The sequence below is a fragment of the Equus asinus genome, chromosome 5 (assembly GCF_041296235.1).
Source record: "Equus asinus isolate D_3611 breed Donkey chromosome 5, EquAss-T2T_v2, whole genome shotgun sequence".
Classification (NCBI taxonomy): domain Eukaryota; kingdom Metazoa; phylum Chordata; class Mammalia; order Perissodactyla; family Equidae; genus Equus; species Equus asinus.
The window spans coordinates 47,530,358-47,555,035 of NC_091794.1; the positions used below are offsets into that span (position 1 = coordinate 47,530,358).

Here is a 24,678-nt window from a genome sequence, read left to right on the forward strand (position 1 = left end):
AGAATGACATTTATAATAACATCAAAATACTTAAGAATAAATTTAACAAGAGGAGATTGCAAGATTTCCACACTGAAAGCAACAAAACATTGCAGAAAGAAATTTTCAGACCAAAATAAATGGAGAGACATATACTATGTTCATGGATGAGAGTTTTGATATTACTGAGATGTCTAGTCTCCTCAGATTGATCTATAGATTCAGTACAGTCCCAGTTAAAATCCCAGCAATCATTTTTGATAAGTTAATTATTAATTTTATATGGAAATGTGAAATACCTTGAAGAGCTCCAAAAAATCTTGAATAATAAGAGCAATGAGAAATGGAAATTGTTTTCAATAAATGTATTGGAGCAACTGGAAATCCATATAATATGGAAAAAAATAAACCTTAACTACTTTTTGCCACAGGGAGGAAAGGTAATTCAAGATAGGCTTAAACACAAAGGCGAAAATAATAAAGCTTCTAAAGAAATCATGAAATAATATTTTTGCTAACTTAAGGTAGGCAAAGTTTTCTTAGGCAGGACACAAAAACCAAAAAAGAAAAAAAAACAGTAAATTCATCTTCATCAAAATGGAAAAGTTCTATTCCTCAAAATACACAATTAAGAAAATGAATAGTTAACTCATACACTTGGAAAATATCTGCCATACGTATATCTGACGAAGGACTCATATCTAGAATATATATATTTATATATATCTGAAACTCTTACAAATCAAAAATAAAAATTTGAAAAACCCAAAAACCAAAATAACAAACATATCACAAAATAATATATACGTATAAAGGTCAACATAAAAAGATGCTCAACATCATTACGGTTATTAGGAAAATGCAAAATAAAATCATAGTGAGACACAACGTCCACTTGAGAAGCTATAATTTTAAAAACTGACAATATCAAGTGTTGGTGAGGACGTGGGGCAATTGAAACTCAAACATTGCTATTAGAGTTAGAAATGTTACAACCACTTCGGAAAACTGTTGACAGCTTCTTTAAAAGTTAAACACCTACACTGTCACCAGAAATTACATTCTTAGGCACTTACCCAAGGAAAAGCTTGTGTGCAAAAAGACTTGGACAAAAATACTCAAAGCAGCTTTGTTCATAATTACTAAAAACTAAAAACAACTCTAATGGCCATCAACAGGAGAAGGGATAAACAAATGACAGAATACTACTCATCAATAAAAGGCAACTACTAATACACATACAAAACAGGGATAAATCTCAAAAACTTCATATTACGAAAAAAAAAAAAAAAGCCAGAAATTGGTTGCCTTGGGTGGGGAGGGATTTTAACTGGAAAGGTGCATGAAGGGACTTTCTGGAGCAAAAAAAAATATTCCATATCTTGTTTTGAGTAGCAGTTACACAAGTTATACAAGTATTTAAAACTTATCTCACGGAACATCTGGAACTGTGTTTATTTCAGCTACACCACACAAACACATGCACACACACATACTCACACATTCTGTTGACTAAAACAAGCCAGATACAAAAAGAATACATATTGTATGATTCAATTTATATATAGTTCTAAACCAGAAATTAATTCGCGGGGACAGATATCAGAAATGGTTGCACATAGATAAGGAGAATAGATTAGTGGTTACTAGGGGAGAGGGGAGGGGAAAGCAAAAGGGATAAAAGGGCACATATGTATGGTGTGGGATAAAAACTGGGCTGTTCGCGGTGAGCATGATGCAGTCCGTACGGAAACTGAAATATAATGATGTACACCTGAAATTTACACAATGTTGTAAGCCAATATGACCTCAATAAAATAATAACACAAAAATACAAGGAGGAAGAGGGGAAAGGGATAAAAAGGGGCACAAGGAAATCTTGGGGGTGATGGTCATGTTCCTTATCTTGATTGTGTTGATAATTTCACTGGTGAATGCATATGCCAAAACTCATCAAATTGTATAGCTTAAATATGTGCAGTTTATTGCATGTCAATCATACCAAAATAAAGATCTTTTTGAAAGCGAAAAAAAAAAGAAAGAAATGGTTGCCGTGGAGTTAGAGTGAGGAATGACTGGAAAAGAACTCAGTACAACTTTCTGGGGTTATCACAATGGTATATATCTTGATTAGAGTGATGGTTACACAATTTTATAGGCCAAACTCATTGATCTTTGTGTGTCAACTTGGCTGGATCATGGTGCCCAGATATTTGGTCAAATATTGTTCTGGATGTTTCTGTGAGGGTGCTTTTTGGGTGAAAGTGACATTTAAATCAGTAGACTGCGATTAAAGCCGATTGCCCTCCATAATGTGGATGGGCCACATCCAACCAGTTGAAGTCCTCAATAGAACAAAGACTGACCTCCTGAGAAAGAAGGAATTCTGCCAGCAGATGGCCTTTGAACTTGAACTGCAACATCAGCTCTTCCCTGGGTCTCCAGCCTGCCAGCCCACCCTGCAGATTTGGGACTTGCCAGCCTCCATAATCACATGATCCAATTCCTTAAAATAAATCTACTTGTATATACACAGCTTATTGGTTCTGTTTCTCTAGAGAATCCTAATGCAACTCTTTTGCTGAAAATCTGCACATTTTGTTACGTGTTAATTTTATTAAAATTTTAAAAGAAGAGATGAAGGAGGATTGCGAGTGTGCTGGGGAAGCGTATCTTTCTCATTTTCAGATACGAACAAGAAAGCAGATAGATAGCCCCATTTTCTGCTGGTGTCTGTTTCATAATTGTCTTAGTCTATTTGGGCGGCTACAACAAAATACGACACACTGGGTAGCCCAACAACAACAGAAATTTATTGCTTATGGTACTGGAGCCTGGAGAGTTCAAGGTCAAGTCACCAGCATGGTCCCATTTTGGCAATGGCCTTCTTCCTGGTTCATAGCTGGCACCTTCTCGTTTTGCCGTCACATGGTGGAGGGGCTAGGGCGTTCTGTGGGATCTCTTTCATAAGAGCACTAATCCCATTTATCAGGATTCCACTCTCATAACCTAGTCACCTCCTGAGGACCCCACCTCCTAACACCATCATCTTTGGGGGTTAGGATTTCAACATAGAATTTTGGGGTAGGGAGACACAAACATTGAGACCATATAAACATGGGGAGCAGCCTTAGGATGAAGTCAACCTGTGGAGGATTGTGAGAAGAAAAGAACCTGAGTCTGGAAGACACTGTAGGGCCAAGCACTAAGGAAGCCTGCCCTATGTCTAGACATACTGATATATGTGAGCTGATAACGTCCCTGGTTGTTTGCAGTGGGCATTTATTTTTCACTTTGGCTGGCCAGCATGCAACCTCTTTCCTATGTTAGGAGTTCCCCTCTTATGAACAGACCACTTCCCACCAGAGAAGCTGAAAATGTCAGATACTGACCTTGTCTTTCTTCCTTGAAGTTATGGTGCAACATGATCTAGACTCCATCAAACAGATGCATAAATACACATGTGAATCAGAAGCTAAAGATAAATCATGACGTTTCACGGGTCTGGCGCAGTGGCCTACTGATTAAGCTCACGTGCTCTACTTTGGTGGCCTGGGGTTCGCCGGTTGGGATCCCGGGCACGGACCTACGCACTGCTCAGCAAGCCATGCTGTGGCAGGCACCTCACATATAAAAATAGAGGAAGATGGGCACAGATGTTAGCCCAGGGTCAATCTTCCTCAGCAAAAAGAGGATTGGCCGTGGATGTTAGCTCAGGGCTAATCTTTCTCAAAAAATAAATAAATGAATAAATAAATAAAGATAAATCATGAAGTTTCATGAAGCAGAAGCAGAGGCTGAGCATTTCTGTTCTGTGAGTTTTGCCCAGTGACCACTGCGCTCAATTTCCAGAACAGCAGTATCACTGGTTCTAGGAATAGCACCGGCTCTCTAGGGCAGGTGGCGGCTGCGGTGTATATGTCCTGTGGCGGCAGTGGTTATATTGCTACCAGATGACTGTATGGGTAGATTTCGGGGATGCCCCCAGATTGACAGCTTCAAATCCGTTTCCAGCAACCTCCACCAAGATTCTAACTACCCAATATCCTTTTAATAAATTGCTTTTTCTGTTTCAATTTGTCTGAATTGTCTTCCGTTGCTTGACACTAAAGACCCAATTGAAATTTTGTTGAAACTTTCTTAAGTAGCCTTCTTTGTTAATTGCAGCAAAAGTGTTCTAAATGTTCCCTAGTCCTAGGCGCTCTCAGTGACCTACTGCTGCAATAATGCTCCGCAGCCACTGACTCGGTGGATTCAAATAACAATGATTTATTCCTGCTCTCTTATCTTCAAGTTGCCTGAGAATCAGCTGAGCTAGTCTGCGTTCAGCTGACCTTGGCTCCAAAATTTACATTGGGTCTAGCTCAGCTCCATGCATCTCTCATCCTCCTTAGACCACCTGGGTCTGTCTTCTCGTGGAAATGACAGACGTCAAAGGGCAAGACCAATTGTGCAATTATAATTCAAGCCTTCTCATGTTAGGCCTGCAAATATCCCAAAGGCCAAGTCCCACAACCAAGCCCAGCATCAATGAAGCAGGGAAATATATTCTCTGGTGAGATGAACTGTAAAGTACGCGGTAAAGGGCAGAAATAGAGAGAGGGATAGAGTTGGGAACAATAACAAAATCTGCTACATCAACCCACACCGCGCTGAAATTCCCCCCAAACCACCACGTCAGCTAACAGCTGGTGATGGTACAATGGGTTCTGTTTTATAGCTATTGAAGTCTTGTCAGAAGAGGTCTTGGACTCACCGCCCTGAGGTAAAGAAATGAAATTCTATTATCTCTGCAGGATCAGGCAATGATAGAATCATAAAATGAGCAAGCTGTTAGGGATCTTAAAGACCCCTGAGTAAATCCTATTGCTTGATTGATGAGGAAACTAAAGCACCAAATTGTGAGTGACTTGGTCAAGGTGTACAGCGAGAAAATGGCAGGAGAATGAGTAAAACGCACATGTATTGACTCCCAGATAAATGCACTGGGCTCTTACCTATTTCACCCACATTATGTTGGGGCAGAGAGGTTTCTGTCTTCCTCATGTCATTTGCTCTTCCTCCTCCATATCACCTGTGACATGAGAGCCTAGGAATCGGCACAGTTGATGGGCAAAGGCACCTCCTCAGGACCCAAAAAGCCCTGAGCATTGGGGAAGGAGCTGTTTGACTTAAGCCTCACATAGCCCTTTCAGTGCTGAAGAACTTCTCTGGGCAAGTTCACCTCCTCGGTGTCTGGTGCTGCTGGGAACAGAGAGAGCTTCTAGGAACACTGCTGGTGCTTCTCTGGCTTCCCCAGCAGGTTGTTTCAGTTTCATTTTGAGCTTTTTTTTTTTTTTGGAAACGAAACTTAAGAAGGGCTCCACCCCGATCCGTCCTTGGTTCCTCTACAATAACCTGCTGCTGGGCTGACTCTGCCACAGCTGACACGAGCATGGCCATGATGCAGGCATCAGGGGGTCCCAGCCCCGGGCAGACTTGCGTGCTGATCCTGATCTTCACAGTGCTCCTGCAGGCCCTCTGTGTGGCTGTGACTTATTTGTACTTCACCAACGAGCTGAAGCAGGTCAGTACAATGCCCGCGGCCCCTCACAGAGGCCCTCAGCACCCCCCGGGTAACTGCCTCTCTGTCTGCTCCTCTGGGAACACCTTATAGGAGAACAGAATGCTCCCTTTTTCTGCTCGTGGACCCTTATTGCTAAGGCATAAAATTACTGAGGACTTTGCAAAAGTGTAAGCTGAAAGGATTATGTGAACAAAGTACAGTCACAGATCTGGCTCCACCAGTTGCTAGCAGTGGCAGGCAGCAGAACTCCAAGGAAGCTTTTGTCTTCAGCAGCATATGTATTTTATGATATCAGCAATTGCTGCCATTCGCGGTGTGCTTTCTGCTCAATGCTTTCTAGTTCTTGACTCTAATTCTTGGGGGAGCTGCAGCAGGGTGGGACTGTGTCTGCTTTTGCTCACCATTTCACCTCAGAGGATAGCACGTAGCTCCCTCGTGGTAGGTGTTCACGAAATACTAGTTGCGTGAATAACCAGCCTTCACAGATGTGGTGGTCTTGTTAGTACACAGGGAGCAGGTAGAGTCAGGGCTCCCCAAATACCAGGCTCTAAATCACTAACAACAACACTGTTGTTTTGTGCTCCGGATGTAGCTAATCCCAGTGGATTTTTCAATCGTTGGAGGAAACCAGACTTGAGTCTTGCACAGACAGAAATGTTCTTTCTGACTGTTTGCTTCTCCTTTGACCTCAGGGGTTTAACCAGTGCCAGACTCTTCCTCTCATCTCTTTGTCTTAAAGCTCTTAAATTACTCAGAGGAAAGCCTTCACACAGACAAGTCAGACTTCCAAAATTAGCAGGTAGAATAATACATATACGAACTAAAATCAGAACCAAGTCTTGGAGACTTTCCTTTTTCCTCTGGGACATAGGGTGGGGGTAAACCAGCTCTTTGAAATACGTTTTAGGTTTAGATCCGTGGCATTTCTGTGTCAGCAATAGTGAGAATATAAAGGGTCAGGACTCTGCCTGTTCCTTGGCCCCAGGCACGTCGTGGGGAAAGTCTGTAATAGAGAAGTTACCAGATGGACTCAGCATTTTACTGTTCATGATAGAATAATTGAAAATAAAACTACCATTCTATACCTGTGTGTGGTCCAGGTACGAATCCAAGTTCATTTGAGCAGGGAAAAAAAACTTAATGCCATTCTAGTTTGTGTATTTTTCAACTATATAAAACGTTTGGAACTATGAAAGCAAAATTGCTGAAAATAAACCAACTCAGCTTGTGGCTTCTTTGTGTATTTCTTTGTATATATAGTAATTAATATACTATAGTCTATATTATACAGTAGAGAACTGTGAGCTGGAAGGAACTTTGGACACCCCTCCTTGTAGAGAGGAGGAGACTAGAGACCCCAGAGCACTGCTTCTCCAAGCTCAGACTTGGATGAGACTTGGCCTTAGGAGCAGAGCTGAACCTAGGTCCTCAGGCACGGAGGTAACGCTCTTCCTTCCACAGAAGGCTGTCCATGGGTTAACATATTTCATCTTGTGAAACACACTGCATACTGCTGCACTAGGATAAGGCAACATCGAATCTGTCAGCTGGCTAGGAAATGCAGCTGGCTCAGGGTCTCAGGAAAAGAGAAATTGTGCAAAAACCACAGAGTGTTTATCTGTTAAGGAAATAGAGTTGTATACCCTGTGGAGTATAAGTCTGTTTATCTCAATGGGTTGGAAATTTTTCCTTTGGAAATGGATGAAGATTCTTGTTTGATTTGCAGGTAGTTATGAAATTATGAAAATGATGGCTACCATGAGATGACCAGTAAAGTCAGCTCTGTCGTAGGACACATTTAGAAGAGTCTGTATGTTTGTAAGAAAAAAGGTCAATGTGACTGTAATCAAGCCTTTAGTTCTAAGTGTGTGAAAGGCTGGGATGCTGCTGTGTTTACCAGTTTGGAGCCAGCATGTCTTAACCTTTGTTAACTTTGCAGCATAAACAGAGTGAGTCTGTCTTTCTATACACAAGCTGTTCCCTCAATTTGTTCATATTACAAGTTGGCCTAATTTTAACTGATTTAACTGGCTCTTTACTGAGCTGACTCATGCAGTTGTCTGTGTATATGATCAAATTTTTTTGAATTCTACTGTAAAATGGAAATATCAAATAAAGCTTGACATCTCTCCACTTGCACACATTTTTCTTGATTGCGTAGTTACATGTGTATACATATCTGTATAGCCATGCAGAAGAATTCTTTGAGAGTGCCAGAAAGGGAGGAGAATTAACAGACATTGAGCAAATACTGTGTTTCAGACACGTCGCAAAGTATTGCCCTATTTACTCCTCATTCTCATAGCAATTCTATAAAGTAAATATAATTATCCCATTTGATAGATAAACTAAGGCTCAGGAAGTTAATTAATTTGTCCAAGATTACAAAACTAGTAAAAGGTAAAGCCCAATTTTGAACCCAGGCATTAAATAGATGCTCAATAAATTGTAGCCATTTGTAAACTTAATTAAGATTGAGATGTCTTTTGAAGTTTTTTCCATCAGGGATTTTTGCAAGGGAAGATGAATCTGAATCTCCTTGGGTGTCTGTAGAGTTTGGAGAAGCATATTCAACATAAATATTAATTTTCTAAAACAGAATACAGGTTCCACTTTGGCTAGTGAAAATTTGAAGAAGATACAGTGAGCAAGAATTATAGGGAGTATGGGTTAAGGATGGCTGAGTGACGTTGGGTTGGACCTTCACAAATAAGCCCGTAAACCAGCAAGCATGAACAATAAATATGGGCTCAGTCTCTCAAGTGTATGTCTCTCTGAGAAAGTTTTTTGACAAGGGGACTGCCTATCGCTCTGGCATAATACATGGGAAAGAGAAAGGAGAAGGGGACCCTTACTCAGCAATCTCTATAAATGATCCTTTATGCAATTTGTGGTTTGCAGAAGGTGATTGTCAGAGATTAACGTCTGGGCAGCAGAGAAGGTCAGGGCTCCCACCTTGAAGACTCTGAGCCAGCCAGCAAAAGAGTCCACCCTGCTGACCTCGAGCTCTGCCAAGGACTGGTTGGCCCTGGCCTAGACAACCACATGTTTGCAATGGCAGCAACACAGTTGCAGTAGAAATCCACTTCTCAGAACCAAGAGCTTCTAGAGCAGAAGAGCAGGCATCTGTTGCAAGAGCTGTCTCTCCTTCTAGAGGCATAGAAACGAAAATGGCACTCCCATCCCCCTGTCCCCAGATGTGGTTAGCTAGAGAAAACCCCAGCCTGAGATGTGCTGTAAAAAATTCATGCTTTGAGGTGGAAGATATGTGAGAAGGAAAGAACGAGAGAAATACATGAGAATTAATCATCATTAATGATTCTTGAAATAACCACAGCACCCCCGTCGCCCGCGTGAGTCACTAACATCGGTCAAGATCTATAGAAGAAACTATCAAATATGATAATGCAAGAAACACGCGGGGATGAGGGATGGTTGGGGCTTCCTCTCTGGGTTTCTGTTGTTCAGAAATCAATATTATGCATAAAAATGTCTAGAAGGAAAAACCCCCAAATGTTGACAATCGTGATCTCTAGATAGTAGGATTATGGATGCCTTTTTTTCTTTTTATTTCTCTATATTTTATAAAATTTCTATAGCAAATGTCATAAAAATATCTATGCTATCCTATATGATTTTCATACAAATTTAAAGAACATGACATTTTTATGTAGTCTTAAGAGAAAACAACCATACACAAAATTGCCCACACCCAATCAGATCTCAATCCGGTAAACAAGAGAGATCATCCAAAGGTTAAATATGAGGCAGGATTAGGGTAACTTTAGTGGGTTTTTTGTTTGTTTTACTTTTAGAAAATTGTTCTTTACTTTTTTTTTTTTTGTTTTGTTTTTTTTTTGTTTTTTTTATTTATTTATTTATTTTTTTATTAATGTTATGATAGATTACAACCTTTTGAGATTTCAGTTGTACATTTTTGTTAGTCATATTGTGGGTACACCACTTCCCCCTCCGTACCCTCCCCCCACCCCCCCTTTTCCCTGGTAACCACCGATCAGATCTCCTTCTCAATATACTAATTTCCACCTATGAGTGGAGTCATATAGAGTTCGTCTTTCTCTGACTGACTTATTTCGCTTAACATAATGCCCTCGAGGTCCATCCACGTTGTTGTGAATGGGTCAATTTCGTCTTTTTTTATGGCTGAGTAGTATTCCATTGTGTATATATACCACATCTTCTTTATCCAATCATCAGTTTCTGGGCATGTAGGCTGGTTCCACGTCTTGGCTATTGTAAATAATGCTGCGATGAACATAGGGGTGCAACGGACTCTTGAGATATCTGATATCAGGTTCTTAGGATAGATACCCAGTAATGGGATGGCTGGGTCATAGGGTATTTCTATTTTTAAATTTTTGAGAAATCTCCATACTGTTTTCCATAGTGGCTGTACCAGTTTGCATTCCCACCAACAGTGTATGAGGGTTCCTCTTTCTCCACAACCTCTCCAACATTTGTCGTTCTTGGTTTTGGATGTTTTTGCCAATCTAACGGGGGTAAGGTGATATCTTAGTGTAGTTTTGATTTGCATTTCCCTGATGATTAGCGATGATGAACATCTTTTCATGTGTCTATTGGCCATATTCATATCTTCTTTTGAGAAATGTCTGTTCATGTCCTCTGCCCATTTTTTGATCGGGTTGTTTGTTTTTTTGTTGTTAAGCCGTGTGAGTTCTTTGTATATTATGGAGATTAACCCTTTGTCGGATAAGTGGCTTGTAAATATTTTTTCCCAATTAGTGAGCTGTTTTTTTGTTTCAATTCTGTTTTCCTTTGCCTTGAAGAAGCTCTTTAGTCTGATGAAGTCCCATTTGTTTATTCTTTCTATTGTTTCCCTCAACTGAGGAGTTACAGTGTCCGAAAAGATTCTTTTGAAACTGATGTCAAAGAGTGTACTGCCTATATTCTCTTCCAAAAGACTTATTGTCTCAGGCCTAATCTTTAGGTCTTTGATCCATTTTGAGTTTATTTTGGTGTGTGGTGAAAAAGAATGGTCGATTTTCAATCTTTTGCATGTGGCTGACCAGTTTTCCCAGCACCATTTGTTGAAGAGACTTTCTTTTCTCCATTGTAGGCCCTCTGCTCCTTTGTCGAAGAATTGTTCTTTACTTTTCTATATTTTCCAGGTTACCTGTGTATTCTCAGTGTTTCTAGGCTTCATTAAATTTGGAGTAACAATGGAATTACATTAGCTTGTCAACCTCCCTCCCATGTATACCTAGGACCCTACTCAATTTTCAAGATTCTCTCTCCCACCTCCTGAAAGTGTTTCTGGGAAGTCCCCAGAGAGTATCCAGAGGCACTAGCCAGCAGTTGGTACTGACCTGGCCTGGCCCCTGCTCCACTTCCTCTCTCCTCAAACTCCACTTCAGTCCACAGGGGCCGGCTGGCTACCATTACTGCCTAATCGCAGGCAGTTCTCAATCTGGCCTTCTCCTGCCCCTCAACCTAGCCTCCCATGCTCATGTTAAGACCGTTTACAACTGCTGTGAAGGCAAATTGCTCCCTCCCTTCTATCTCATGCACATCTTTTTGTTCCAAAAAGTTACAGAAGTTTCTAAGCCTGTTTATCCAGTTTCATCAAACCAACGCCTGGCCAGGCACGCCCATCCTGACTGGGCTGGGACAGAGCCCAATCTAACTTGCTCTTCCTGGAACCACCCCAGGCCTTGGGGCTGAAGCCAGCTCTTCCTCTCTGATCTTACCCCTCACCTTCTGTGAAACATGTTCTCATATTTCTAAACCATGTTTGATTGAGTTCCTTCCTCAAGAAGTCTTTTGAGCTCCCACGTAAATTGGCGTTGCAAAGAGATGTCTACAGTAGAAGAGGATGGGGTGGGTAGGGGCAAAGAAATGCTGTCCAATTCCACTGCCAGTCGTATCTCAACTCAGGTGGTCCCAGCTGTCACCCTCACTACATCTGCTAGGAGAATGTTTTACCTTACAATTAAAAAAAGGAAGAAAACAAACATTTATTTAAAAGTAAATGAGTATTCTATGGCAGAATGTGTGGAAGGAAGTAATTAACTCAGGTTTGTTCTTCTGCACTTGAGAGATTGTGATCAAATGTCCGGAGGGTACCTTGCTGAGTACAGAACCTTGTACCTCCAGCTGAGACCTCTCCTGAACGGTGAAGTCATTTTGATTCAGAGCGAGATTGTGTTTCTACAGAAAGGAGGAGGTCACCGCTAAGTCTGCTCCTTCCTTCAAGCTTTGGAGTCCCCTGAGTCCAAGGAACAGATAAAAATGGCCATTTTTCCTGCTTCAAATAAAATGTTGAAGAAAATTAGTTGAGTAGCAATGAAAGTTATAATTAGGAATATTTTATTTCCCCAGAGAAAGGCAATTCAGCAGATTTGTACAAGGAAATAACATCTCCTCAATCTCAGCTGTCGAAAACAAAAACAAGAAAAGAAAATTCCTGACCTTAAGTGGACCTACTGCTTTCCTTTGCAAGATTAACCAGTTATTAGCCTGAAGTCTTCTGGATGGTTTGGGGTGTATGTATCATGCATGTTTGTGTGCACGCATGCATACGTGTGCGTGTGTGTGTGTGTGGGCGCATGTGTGCTGAACATCAAGCAAGGACTTTGTGGACAATGATCTGGCCCTTGTAAATGTTTACTCTCGATCAGAAGGAGGAAGCAAACCTTCAAATGGTGTTTCAAGTCTCTGCAGGTAAGTCCCTAGCTGGTGTGGACATTTAATGAGACAGTGTTCAGATGTCTAGTGGCAACGTGGTCCAGGTTCTGCCATCCAGAGAAGTAGGATTCACGACAATAGCTAGAATCTACTCAGACAGCCAAAGCTCAGCTCAAGAAACAGAATGTATTCTGCACCCCAAAGCGTTTGACTAATTTTTTACTTAGAATCCTGGAATTTAAATGAGCTCTACTGCTTACTTTGTACCTAGGTGGGTTTCCAGCTTTAGAATGAGATCCACATCATATTAGAGCTCGAAGGAACCTCCAAGATCACCACAGTAAACCAGGTCAAAACTCAAATGAAGAACAGATGCAGAAGAGAAGAAGCAATTTGTTGAGGGACACACAGCTGTTTAATGGCAAGGGGCAGTGAGGGGCATTTTGCCGCAGGATGGCTAGCCCACACCTTATCCTTTGTAGTATGGTATCCTACCGTACCCAACTGCTTACTTTTATTCAAAGGACAAAGGACAGCGCGTGAACTTTCATTTCAAGCTATAAGCTTATTCAAGGTACCAAGACTTCTGTTGTTTTAACTTCTAAATGAACAAAAATAAAAAGCACGTGTGCATAATATTGTACTATATTCCATCTCAACCCAGATGCAGATCAAATACTCCAAAAGTGGCATTGCCTGTTTCTTAAAGGAAGATGACAGCGATTGGGACCCAAATGACGAAGAGAGTATGAACAGCCCCTGCTGGCAAGTCAAGTGGCAGCTGCGTCAGTTTGTTAGAAAGGTAGGTGAACTACCTGGTGACTTCACCAGTGGGCACAGAAGGTTGAGCAGAAGGAATATTTAAGATCGTCAAGGCTGCACTCATCATTTTACATAGGAAGAAACTAAGGCCCAGAGTATTTAAGTGATTTTCCCCAAATTCATAGAACTAGGAAAATGTGGAACAGCACCAAACAGCGGGTCCTGGCTGGCTCCTGGTCTACTCCAGACAGCATCCCCACCTAGTCTGACCTTTTTGTCTCATGCTGTGGAAACTGAGGCACAGACAGGGCAATGTGTTCAAGGTCGACAGTGAAGGATGTGTGTGATTTTTTTTAATTTATAAGACAAAAGAGGCCAAATAACGGTGTTTTATATTCTTCCCACATTGTTGATCTCTGGAATTAAATACATATTTATTTTTGTATCTATATAGAGATAAAGAGGAAAAGAAGAGGGAGGAAAGATATTTTGAGTTACTGAAAGTGAAGACATCTCAATTTACAGTTAGTAAATGACAAATTACAAAATAGTTTTATCAGTGTATGGAATTTGCTTACACAGGATCTCTAGCAGAAACATTATGTTAGCTAAGTTTATTTCACTAAATGTGGTTACATAATTTTACTTTCAGCAATGTGACATATCAACTCAAGTTTTTTCTCTGGGCTACTTCCTTCTTTGTAAGATGGGGTTTAATAATGTTTACCATCTGCCTACCTGGAAAGGTCAGATGAGAACACAGATGTGAAAATAGTCTATAAACTATGAAGCACTGTTATTCTTTTACAAATACTACGGACATTCCCGGAGTATGAGGAAGATGTAAGTCCATTGTTTGTGGTCAGTCTATTTCCATAAAAACAGAATTATGCTGGTGGTTAGGACTCTGACTTATAGCCCTAAGCAGTCCTCACAGTAGAGCCCAGACATCACCTCTGATGCTATTTCTATGAGAAATGAAGTCAGACGTCCACCTGGGAGCCCTGGAAACCATCCGCTCCATGGTCACCCTGCCGGCCTGCCCTGGGCAGGGTGCCCACTGCACACAAGCTGTGCTGAAGCACCCGTGACTCCCTTGCCCCGAGTCACAAGGACCAGGAAAGGCCCTGGGTTGGGGAAGGGTCCTGAGGAACCTGAGGAATGAGACTCTGTAGTCCCTGTGGTTAGAGAGGTGGCAAACTCGCAGGTGGTAGGGGAGAGAAACTCAGAAACAGGCCAGAAATCTGGAGACTGGTGGCGCAGGTGGGGGGGTCGGAGGGGGACTGGAGGCTGGGCTGGAGGCAGGAGTTGAAAGAAGTAGTTGAAACAGATTGACTTATCTCTTTCCTGCCATTCTCCCTATCCCTCCCATTCTTACATCCTGCTGCTAGCTAGAAGAGAGAAAAACTGGGAGAGGAGACAAAGGGTGGGGGTGAGAGTGTAAGGGGGAAAGAATTCCCCATTCAGGCACCGTTAATTGAATAGACTATTTCCCGTAAACATCCTATGCCCACTACATATATTATCTCACTTAATCCTCACAACAGCTCTGTGAGGAGGGACTCCTCCTCAACTTCTTCTTTTTTTTTTTTAAATAGATGAAGAAATTAAGATTTACATCAGTTACGTAACTTGAGCAAAGTCTCCCAGAGCTGGTAATTGACAGATTTGAATCCAGGCCATCTGACCATACTGTAATCCTTCATTTACTCTGCCCCGACCCTGCAGCAATTACCCTCCTCCCTTTCCTGCTGCTCCTCCTTCTTCCTTCCTTCCTTTCTGTCCCAGAATGAGAGAAAGAGAGAGAGAGAGAAAATGCTGAGGCCACCTCTCGCTTCCTCTTCCCACACACCAGTGCCCACTAGACTACAGGCAGTCCCCCTGTTATCTGAGGTCAGGGCTTAAGACAGAGGGAGAAGCAGAGAGCTGGTTTTGGGTCAGAGTACAGAGGGGAGGAATTTCTGGCAGTTACAAAATTAACATCAGTGACGGGAAAGGAAGGCAGTGATGGGCAAAACCCTGAGGGTGACAGAACTGAATGAAGGGGAATGTAGAAGCCACAGTTCATATGAACCAAGTCGGGGTTTGCCCATTTAATAGAAAAGCTGTTTTTTCGCTCCTTCATACTGGTTTTCCCTACTGGTTAGTTCAAAGAAGGTGATACTACACGTTTAGCAAAGATATGGAAACTTGCTAAAATATCTTTATGTCAAGAATGCCTCAGCCACATTCTCAGAAGTGAGAGAATGACACAGTGTTGCCAGGTCCCAGCCTGATGAGCTGTGTATGTCTGTGGGTATCACGAGAGAGAGGAAGAGTGCATATACCTCGAGGCTTGGGTCTGTGCAGTAATTTACAGCCCCTGGACTCAATTACACAGTGCACTTACACACACACATGTATGCAGACACACACGCCCCACACAGAGAAAGTGAAGTGACATGGCTGCCACATCCATCAGCCACAGAGAGGCCCGGGAAACATTAGGCTGACCTAACTTGGCAGATGGCTCCTTTCTCTTGTGCCACTCCAGCTGTGGCCTTTCAAAGACTTCATCCAAAAACAGAACTTTCCCAGATAGAGGACCACCCTTCCATCACCATGTAGAGACTGCTGCCTCAGTATTCATGCCAGTACCCACCCTACCACATAAACTCTACACCTGAACAACTTAAAGCTTCCTAGGTTGATATCTTACACAGAAATTCCCTAGTACACATCAGCAAGAAGATCCATAGACATTCTATAGTCAGTTTAAATTTTTAGGGAAATTAACAAGCTTTATTCAATACTGTTTGCAGATGATTTTGAGAACCTATGAGGAATCCATTCCTACAACTTCAGGTAGTATTTTTTTTTTGTTATTTTAATTTTCTTCTATCAATTTCGTGACAGGGTGAACAGCTCTCCATCCTCTTTCACTCTGCTTCCATCCACACATCCCGCCTCTGACTGCTTCTCCGTGTCTCAAGCTGCTTGATTCTATCTTCCTCTTTGTATTGGAGCTAGAAAGCTCAATACCAAATCTGTGGCCCACCTATGACCAGAACTTTATTTCATCTAAATCTTGTTTTTCCAAGGTGGATTTTCCTTTCACCTCAATTTCATCAATTATTTGTTTTTTTAACCTTCTAATGTGTTGTAAATAGGCCATCTAAAACCTTTCTGGAACATGGTCGAAAGTAAGATAAATAAGGGCCCCAAAGTTACCCATCTTCTCTGCTTCTCACCATCACAAGGCTCTGTATCTTTCTTTATGCAAAAGCCTCTTGCTCCACCGTGTCTTTCCCAACAGTCCTACCCACCCACAATTCTCATCCTGTGGTCCCCACCCAATGGCCATCTTCCTGTTCATGGTCAGCAGCCTACTCTTAACCCACATCCTCCTTCAGGGCTGTTGCCCAGGCTGGCTTCTTTGGTCCTCCTTCTGGCTTCTTCCATTCCTGGCTTTTCACACAACTGGCTCCTTCTCATCCTCCATCTTTGTCACCTAATCACCATCTCTTTAGAGAGAACTTCCCTGGCCACATTTCTAAGTAAGTTTCCCTACACCCTGTTATTTCTATCACACTTATCTTGTTTATTTCCTTTTATTTTTATATAATTTTTTATCTGTGTGCTGCATAACTCCCTACTAGATAAAAGATCCACAAAGACAGAAAACAAGTCTGTTTCTCTCACCTCTCTCTGTTTAGCACCTAACTCTATGCCTCAAGTCTAGTACATTCTCTTTTATCCCCCCTGGACCCCAGCCCTTACCTGTACCACCTTTGGCATGTATGTATGTGTGTGTGTGTGTGTGTGTATTTTGATTGAGATGCAATTTATATAACATACAATTAACCATTTTATAGCACATAATTCAGTGGCAGTGCATTCACAGTGTTGTGCCACCGCCCTCTCTCTACACACAAGTTCCTTTACACATATTTTTTGAATGAATGTGTAATTAAATAAAATCAGAATTTTATTTGCTAGCTACTGAATTAGATTTGCTAGTTCTTCACATTCGGCTCACCATAACTCCATTTTCCTGTACTGAAGACCATACAGGCCTGAATACATATACCAGCGTCTTACAGTCCTGGGGCACACCAGCCTGGCAGAGAAGAAACAACTTTTAATACATGTGTTGTTAGTGATGTCTTCCTACTTTCGCTTATTGCATTGAAGCTTCCTCGTCACTTGACAGCGCCCATTTTCCTTTATTAAATAGACTTTACTAATTATTATGGACAAGACCTGGTCCCAAGGTCTAAGCTTTCTTTCTGATTATTTCCCCAAAGACAAAAGCAGTAGTCGGAATGTCAAACACTCCCCCTCCTCTGATCATGCACAGCAGATCCACAGTCCACAGCAGATGCCGGCACTATTTTCAGTGTTGGAAGAAAAATACTGTTTTTTATTCATCTCAACAAGGTGTAGAAACCATATGCTTCTCAGTATACCAAGATGCATCCATGATACCCAAATATACATATTCGCAGTTTCTTTTCTGGGAGGTATTTGCCATAGCCAGGAGGAAATTTTCTGTCTTTAGAATTTGCTTTTAAATCCAGGCTTTCCCGTATCCTTACAATGACCTCAAATGTAAGTCATTTATAATTGGATTCAGTCACTGAATATTTAGAAACAAAGTGTTAAGCTCTTGGGGGCAGGCAAGGCATTATGAATTATTTAACAATGGAGGTTAAAGGTAAATGGACGCATCAACCTTGAAAGCTGAGCATTCTGAGAGTAATGTGCAATTGATTATGCATGCCCATGCCATGTTTGGTCTTCAGTATTGCATGAATGCCTACCCTTCCTGAATAAGTAACAACTAATACCAGAGAGATGGAAGAAACTCTCGTTTCCCATCATTCCTCCGCAATGGAATTGTATCACCTCCTGTCAGTTCCCTCTCCTACTAGCCTAGATTAAAGCCCCCTGTTCTCGGCGCTGATCAATTATGATAGTGTGGTAACTTGCCGGTCTCCAGCCCTCTCACCTTCTGTCCATCAAACCATGCTGTTAGATAGGTTAGCTTAAAGCACAACACATATTTCTTCGCTTCCCTGACCAAAACTTTCAAGAGTCTTTCCATGTCCTATAAAATCCAAACCTCTTAGCCTAATATTCAGATTCTCCATGGTTTGGCTCCTCATTCAAGTCTGAAACCGAACTCTTCCCATGCCTGTGTTCCATGCCTGTGCCTCCTGCCTTGGGTCTCTGGTCTAGATCTCTGTTCTACATCTAGACTCCAAGCCAGCCTGTCCTCACTCTGCTCAGAGAATTAGCCTTGCACCTCAAACATGTTCTTGCATTCATTTGTTTATAATTCTTTCTGCTTGTCCCTAGACCCTAGTGCCTGGCATAGATGTGATGGGCACTATGGTTTGTTTGAGTAAGTGAATGAAAGGACCTTAGCACAAACTTCCCCTGACCTCAACTCTCCAATAAATAGGAATCTTTCCCTCCTCTGAACATCCATCCCTCTTTATTTCTATTTCTCACAAGTAAATTTTCACTTTCTAATTCCATCTTCCCTAAAAGACTGTTAAGTCCCTCAGGGCTCAGTCAGTGTAATCAGTGATTGGTCTTTGCATCCCCCGTCGGGTGTAGTGCAGTGCCTTGTCCCTGGCAATATTTGCTGGATGAAAAAATATAATTTATCTTAACAACCAATGTAAGCACACTTGGGAAGTTTGAGCTGATTATTTTAAAGAGTAGTTTGTCGAATTTGTATTTTTGTAGGTTGCTCCCGAAAGTACTTTAAATGGTGGTCAATAGATGTTGTTTGTTTATTTTGACGTAGTGAATCGGAGATTTACATGCTCATACACTGATTATGGTGACCAGTATATCAATTCATATTGCTCTTGGGAGGTGAGGGGAATGACTGTTGGACACCGGTTTGTAGCATCAATGGACAATCATTATTGCTGCTACTTCTTTAGAATCAGTGGTAGCCAACAAAAAGGAAAAATAATTGAGATGACAAAATTAGTATCACTCTGATTGATTCTATCTATAACTCAAAGTGGAAATTTGCCAATACATGGTTGTTTCTGCACTTTAAATGACTCACCAGGGTTATTACAAGTCCACAGTTATTTTATTTATTTATTTTTTTTGGAAAAGGGCTAAAATCTTCACTTTGTTGTATTCTAGTTGGACCTTACCTCTGAGATGGCTATAAATTATAGTCCAAGTTACTGCTTATTCTTCCTGGCTAAAGCACTTCTCAAATTAAGCATAAGCTGAAGTAGACTGATCATCATGCTAAAATGTAGGCTGTTTTTATGAAAGCCTATGTAATCAACTTTGGAAGCCCAGTCTACTTACAATGCCCGATTGATAACAGCCGTGAACAGCAATGTATTTGAGAAGTAGTTTGACAAATGTTGATGATTCTTTGTCACTTCTCTTTTAGAAAAGCGACAAAATATTCCTCCCTTAGTAAGAGAAAGAGGTCTTCAGAGAGTAGCAGCTCACATAACTGGGACCAGTCGGAGAAGAAGCACAGTCTCAATTCCACGTAAGAAAAACAATGACTATATAGTTTGAATAAAGGCAAGGGAAGAATTTGTTCCAAGGAGTTTATCCTTTTAACTTGTGCCTGAAATGCTTATACGGCTATCTACAAAGCACTCAGTGGTAATCAGGGCTCAGATTATTCTTTTCAGAAGCAAGATTACAAGGCGAATAGCATAATTACTGCCCTGGCATAACTGGCCTCAGGAAAATTATGAAGTGGGAGAGCTTGGTCTTTGAGTTTCCATGCCACCATTTTTACTTTTCTTCTTCTTTAAAGTAATTTCTCTCTCTCACTTTCATCAAATCTTCGTCCTCTTCAAAGGTTCTAAATTAGTCATGTACTTTTCCCATGAGTCACTAAGTGACTCCTAGTGACATTTGCACAGTATTAAGTTGAACCATAGGAAGTTGCCAATATTTGACCATTTTTCACTTACAGAAATGTCAGTTTCATATAGTTTAGCCAAATATGTCAAGCCTAATTTTTACCTGGAGACCAAGTATCCACATACTGCTGTAGTTAAGTGCATGGGTCTTGCAGTCTGAACACCTATGTTGGAATCCCAGCCCCTCCTCACCTAGATAAATGTTTTGAGCAAATTATTTAACCAAACTAAGATTCATTTTCTTTGTATACAAAGTAAAGATAATCTTTAATTCATAAAACAGTGAAGATCAGAACATGCAAAATGCCAGTGTATTGTAAGAACTCAATAAGTGGTTGTTTTCATTATAATGAAAAGTTGTGTCCCAAGTTAAAGAAATTTCAGGCTTCAGTTAATGGAGGAAAGGTTTGTTGGGGATTTTTTTGTTTTTTTCTGGACAGTTGGCTTCCTGGTATTCCTGAACTCAAGTTTCATAAATGATTGACGTGTTCTGACTATGAGTGAGATCATTGTTACAATGTTATTGTTTACTATTCATCAACAAATAGGAAGTTGTTTTAAACTCTTGAAAACTAAATTTTGCACCAGTAGTGGAGATGAGCCCAAAGTTTGAAGGAATATCATATTTTGGTAGGGTCCTTTCATTCAAAGCCTTTGGGAGTTAAAGATCTGAGGATCTAAAGATCTTTAAATCTGGGGTCTCTTTGCCAAACTTTGTGCCCTGTCTTATTGTGGACTAGAGATGCTTTCTGCTTGGATGGTGCCTTGGCTCTGGATTGCTGAGAAGGACCAAGGAGGAACCCAAAGAGACCCAAAGGAATAGCGAGAAGTTCTGAGCCCTAGGTTTAAAGAAATAGCTATGTTTCATTTGGTTTCCTTCTATCTTGTTCATTTGAGCTCACCAGCACAGGAATGGAGGCAGGGGTTCAGGACAGAAGTTCTGCTCAAGGGGAAAGATTGCTGTAGAGTGAACCATCCCTTGTGCTACCACTCAGCTGAGTTTGGGAGATGTGGCATAAGAGGCAGACGAGGTACAGAAAAGTAAGGGATTCCCAACAGTCACAATTAGATAAGAGCCTCCAGATTTCTGTATGACTAGAATTTAGATCCTTTACAATCCCAACGGAAAAATAGGCTAGTCACAGCTACTGGGAAAGTCTGTTTTGCTATAAACTCCCTTCTTTTAACTTTCTTTCTCTCTAAACTTCATCCAGGCTCCAAGAATGAAAAAGCACTGGGCCAGAAAATAAACGCCTGGGAGACATCAAGAAAAGGACATTCGTTCTTGAATAATTTACACTTGAGGAATGGAGAGCTGGTTATCCATCAAACAGGGTTTTATTACATCTATTCCCAAACATACTTTCGATTTCAGGAACCTGAGGAAATTTTGGGAACAGTTGCAACAGAAGAGAACAGAAGGAAAAATAAACAAATGGTACAATATATTTACAAAAGCACAGACTATCCTGACCCTATACTGCTGATGAAAAGTGCTAGAAATAGTTGTTGGTCTAAAGATTCAGAATACGGACTCTATTCCATCTATCAAGGTGGAATATTTGAGCTTAAGGAAAATGACAGAATTTTTGTCTCTGTAACTAATGAGCAATTGATTGACATGGACCAAGAAGCCAGTTTCTTCGGGGCCTTTTTAATCGGCTAAATAATCTGCAAGGAAAAAACAGTGCCCTCAAAATGACATTTAATTTTCAGGGTGCTATACTGTGAAAACACCCCAACAGCTGACAGAGTAAGGTGGCCCGAGCAAAGCAGCCTCAACCAAAGACTTTGCGATAACGCTTTCGTAACATCGCTAAAAAGTGACCAACTTATTCCAGGAAAGTGAAATTGCCAAAAGACCTTACAGGGCTCTACTTGATATCAGTTTGCTAGCTGAAATCTAGAAGATTCTGTTTCCGAGCACCTGTATAGGAATTAACATCCTCTGTCTTTATCATCCACTCTTGTGAAGATTCCGGAAGAAAGAGTAACCATCCATCTCTTAAGTGGTATATTACATCTGTAGCTTCCAGGTTGCCATAAAGGAAGAACGCTCTCAAAGCTGGAAAAAAACAGGGCACTGGTAAAACGTCACTGTCTTGGGAGCCAATCCTCTGTCAGTATCAGCAACGTGCAAAGGGAGTTTGTGTTGTGCACGACCTTGCAGGAGTCATCTCATATACCTGGATTTGGTGAAATAACAAAATTCCACTCGAAATAGTATCATTTTGTTTAAAAAACAAATTAAAGTTGTGTTCAGTGAACAACAAACTATTTCTCAATGGCTTGTGCTTTTCGCTACCAAAAGTCAAGCTGGCCAAAAGTACTGAAGATAATTTTCCCAAGTTAACATCCGTTGCCAGTCTTCCTCTTTTTTTTGCTTGAGGAAGATTAGTCCTGAGCTAACATCTCTGCCAATCTTCCTCTACTTTGTATGCGGGATACCTCCACAGCGTGGCTGATGAGTGAAGTAGGTCTGCACCCAGGATCCAAACCCGAGAACCCTGGGCTGCAGAAGCAGAGCACGTGGAACCACTCAGCCACGGGCCGGCCCCCTGAAGATTTTTGATAAAAGACTTTATAATGACTGAGCAGCTAAACAAAAATCAGAGAATTTATCTCATGTGAACAGGAGGAGAAGTGGGGAAAAAGGAAATGACAAATACAGGTAAATCTGCAGAAAATAGCTAAAGATCCATCCGCGCTCCTCCACCCCACCCCTACTCCTCTACTGCCAAGTGTCAATATCAAGTATACATCTGCTTAAAGGTGAGTCGTTTATTTGCCCCAGCCAGAAGAACAGCAATTACTTTTATCTTCCAAAATCATGACACAAAACATTTCATTTCACTTTTTAACCAGTTGGAAAAACAAAATTAGTCGAAGTATTTATCTAATCTCTTCTAATTGTTACTAAACACAGCATAATTTTTACTCTTTGGATGTATGCTCAAATGTTCTTTTAAATACCTCCTGATCAAATATTGCTTTTTCAAAAACGCTCATTCAAATTTAAATTTACAACCTACTACAGACACCTGGCACTTCTGACCCTCCTTACTCTATTTTTTCCATAACACTAATCAAGCTTTACATACTAACAAATTACTCATTTGTTATTGTGTTTTTGAAAGCCTGTCTCCTCTTGTGAGAATGTGAGCGATGATAGCAGAGAACATTTAGTCCTGTTTACATCTGTACTCCAGCACCAAGAACAGTACCTGAACATAGAATCCACGTAAAATGTATTTGTGAATAAATGAATGAATGAATGAATGAATACCTAATCATATGGAAAAAAGGAGAAATGTCCCCTGCCTTACCCCTTACACTGAAAAAACTGGAGAATTTCTAAAGTAATCTCAACACAGGGAAGACTGTTTCAACCAAGATTTAGAACGCAAAGTAAAAGACTGAAATGGTTGGTGACATGCAACTTAGGGATAGCAGAATTAATTTTTACGTTATATTTTTATATTAAAATTTTAAAATGTGTTACTTCGTAATAAATATGACATTGTTAAAATGTGTAGTTTTCATTTATTTAGTACTCACCTTTGTTTTGTAGCACAAAGACTACTAACAATGGGGATAAGGACTTTTAATCTCTTCCTCATAATATCTTTTATCTGACATATCTCACAGAAGAAGAGAATAAATTGCTCACTTTTTATTTAATGTGATAAAATATATCAGTCCTTTCCTTTATGGTTAATGGTTTTGTTACGGGTTGAATTGTGTCCCCCCCAAAAATATGTTGAAATCTTACTCCCCAGGTCCTGAGAATGTGACCCTAATTGGACATAGGGTTGCTGCAGATATAATTAGTTACGATGAGGTCATAGAGGAATGGGGTGGGCCCTTAACACAATACCACTGCTGTCCTTATTAAAAGAAGGAAATCTGGAAAAAGAGACAGAGACACACAGGGAGAATTCCATGTGACAACAGAGACAGAGATTGGAGCGATGCAGCTGTAAGCTAAGGAGCACCAAGGATGACAGCTGTTACCAGAAGCTAGGGAGAGACGAGGAAGAGTCTACCCAGAGCCTCAGAGGAAGTGTCTGAGACCCAGAGTTTCAGAAATCTGCTGACACCTTGATTTCTGACTCCTGGTCCCCAGAATTGTAAGAAAATTAATTTCTGTTGTTGAAAGCCACCCATTTTGTGGTACTTTGGTCCAGGAGCCCTAGGAAGCTAATATAGCTTTTCATACCATGTTCAAGAAATCTTTTCTACTGATATCATGCAGATATTATCATACATATTTTTTTCTAAAAGCTTTAACGTTTAGCCTTTCATAATTAGATAGTGTCATTCCATTGTAATTTAATTCGTGTGTGATGTGAGATAGGGATGTAATTTTACCTTTTCAAGTATCAGTAGCCAGTGGGATAATTCACGCTATTCCCCACTGAGTTTCACGTCTTTTCTATCACACACCAAGCTCCCGTGGGTCTGTTTCTGTGCTCACTTTTTTTTTTCCTGTTGGTCTAGTTGTCTGTCTTTGCACCCATACCGTCTGTTTGGGTATTTTTTAATTGTGATAAAATATACACAACATAAAATTTACCATTTTAATCTTTTTCTTTTCTTTTTGAGGAAGATTAGCCCTGAGCTAACATCTGTTGCCAATCCTCCTCTTTTTGCTGAGGAAGGCTGGCCCTGAACTAAAATCTGTACCCATCTTCTTCTACTTTATATGTGGGATGCCTGCCACTTCATGGCTTGACAAGCAGTGCCATGTCCGCACCTGGGATCTGAACTGGTGAACCCCTGGCCACCAAAGTGGAACTT

General features: G+C 40.9%; 1 protein-coding gene across 3 annotated transcripts; it reads left to right on the forward strand.

Moving 5' to 3' along the window:
• Positions 1 to 4,983: 4,983 nt before the first annotated feature.
• Positions 4,984 to 23,407, forward strand: TNFSF10 (TNF superfamily member 10). 3 transcript variants are annotated; one of them, XM_044771085.2, is made up of 6 exons: positions 12,058 to 12,247; positions 12,736 to 12,785; positions 12,876 to 13,013; positions 15,775 to 15,817; positions 19,389 to 19,493; positions 21,093 to 23,407. In XM_044771085.2, the coding sequence occupies exons 1-6, from the start codon at positions 12,187 to 12,189 to the stop codon at positions 21,542 to 21,544; spliced, it is 849 nt and encodes a 282-aa protein (XP_044627020.1). In that variant the 5' UTR covers positions 12,058 to 12,186; the 3' UTR covers positions 21,545 to 23,407. The 3 variants fall into 3 exon arrangements, with proteins under 3 accessions (XP_014722295.1, XP_044627020.1, XP_044627019.1); XM_014866809.3 differs by lacking the exons at positions 12,058 to 12,247; positions 12,736 to 12,785 and adding an exon at positions 4,984 to 5,545; XM_044771084.2 differs by lacking the exon at positions 12,058 to 12,247 and having other exon boundaries at positions 12,519 to 12,785.
• The last annotated feature ends 1,271 nt before the right edge of the window (positions 23,408 to 24,678 follow it).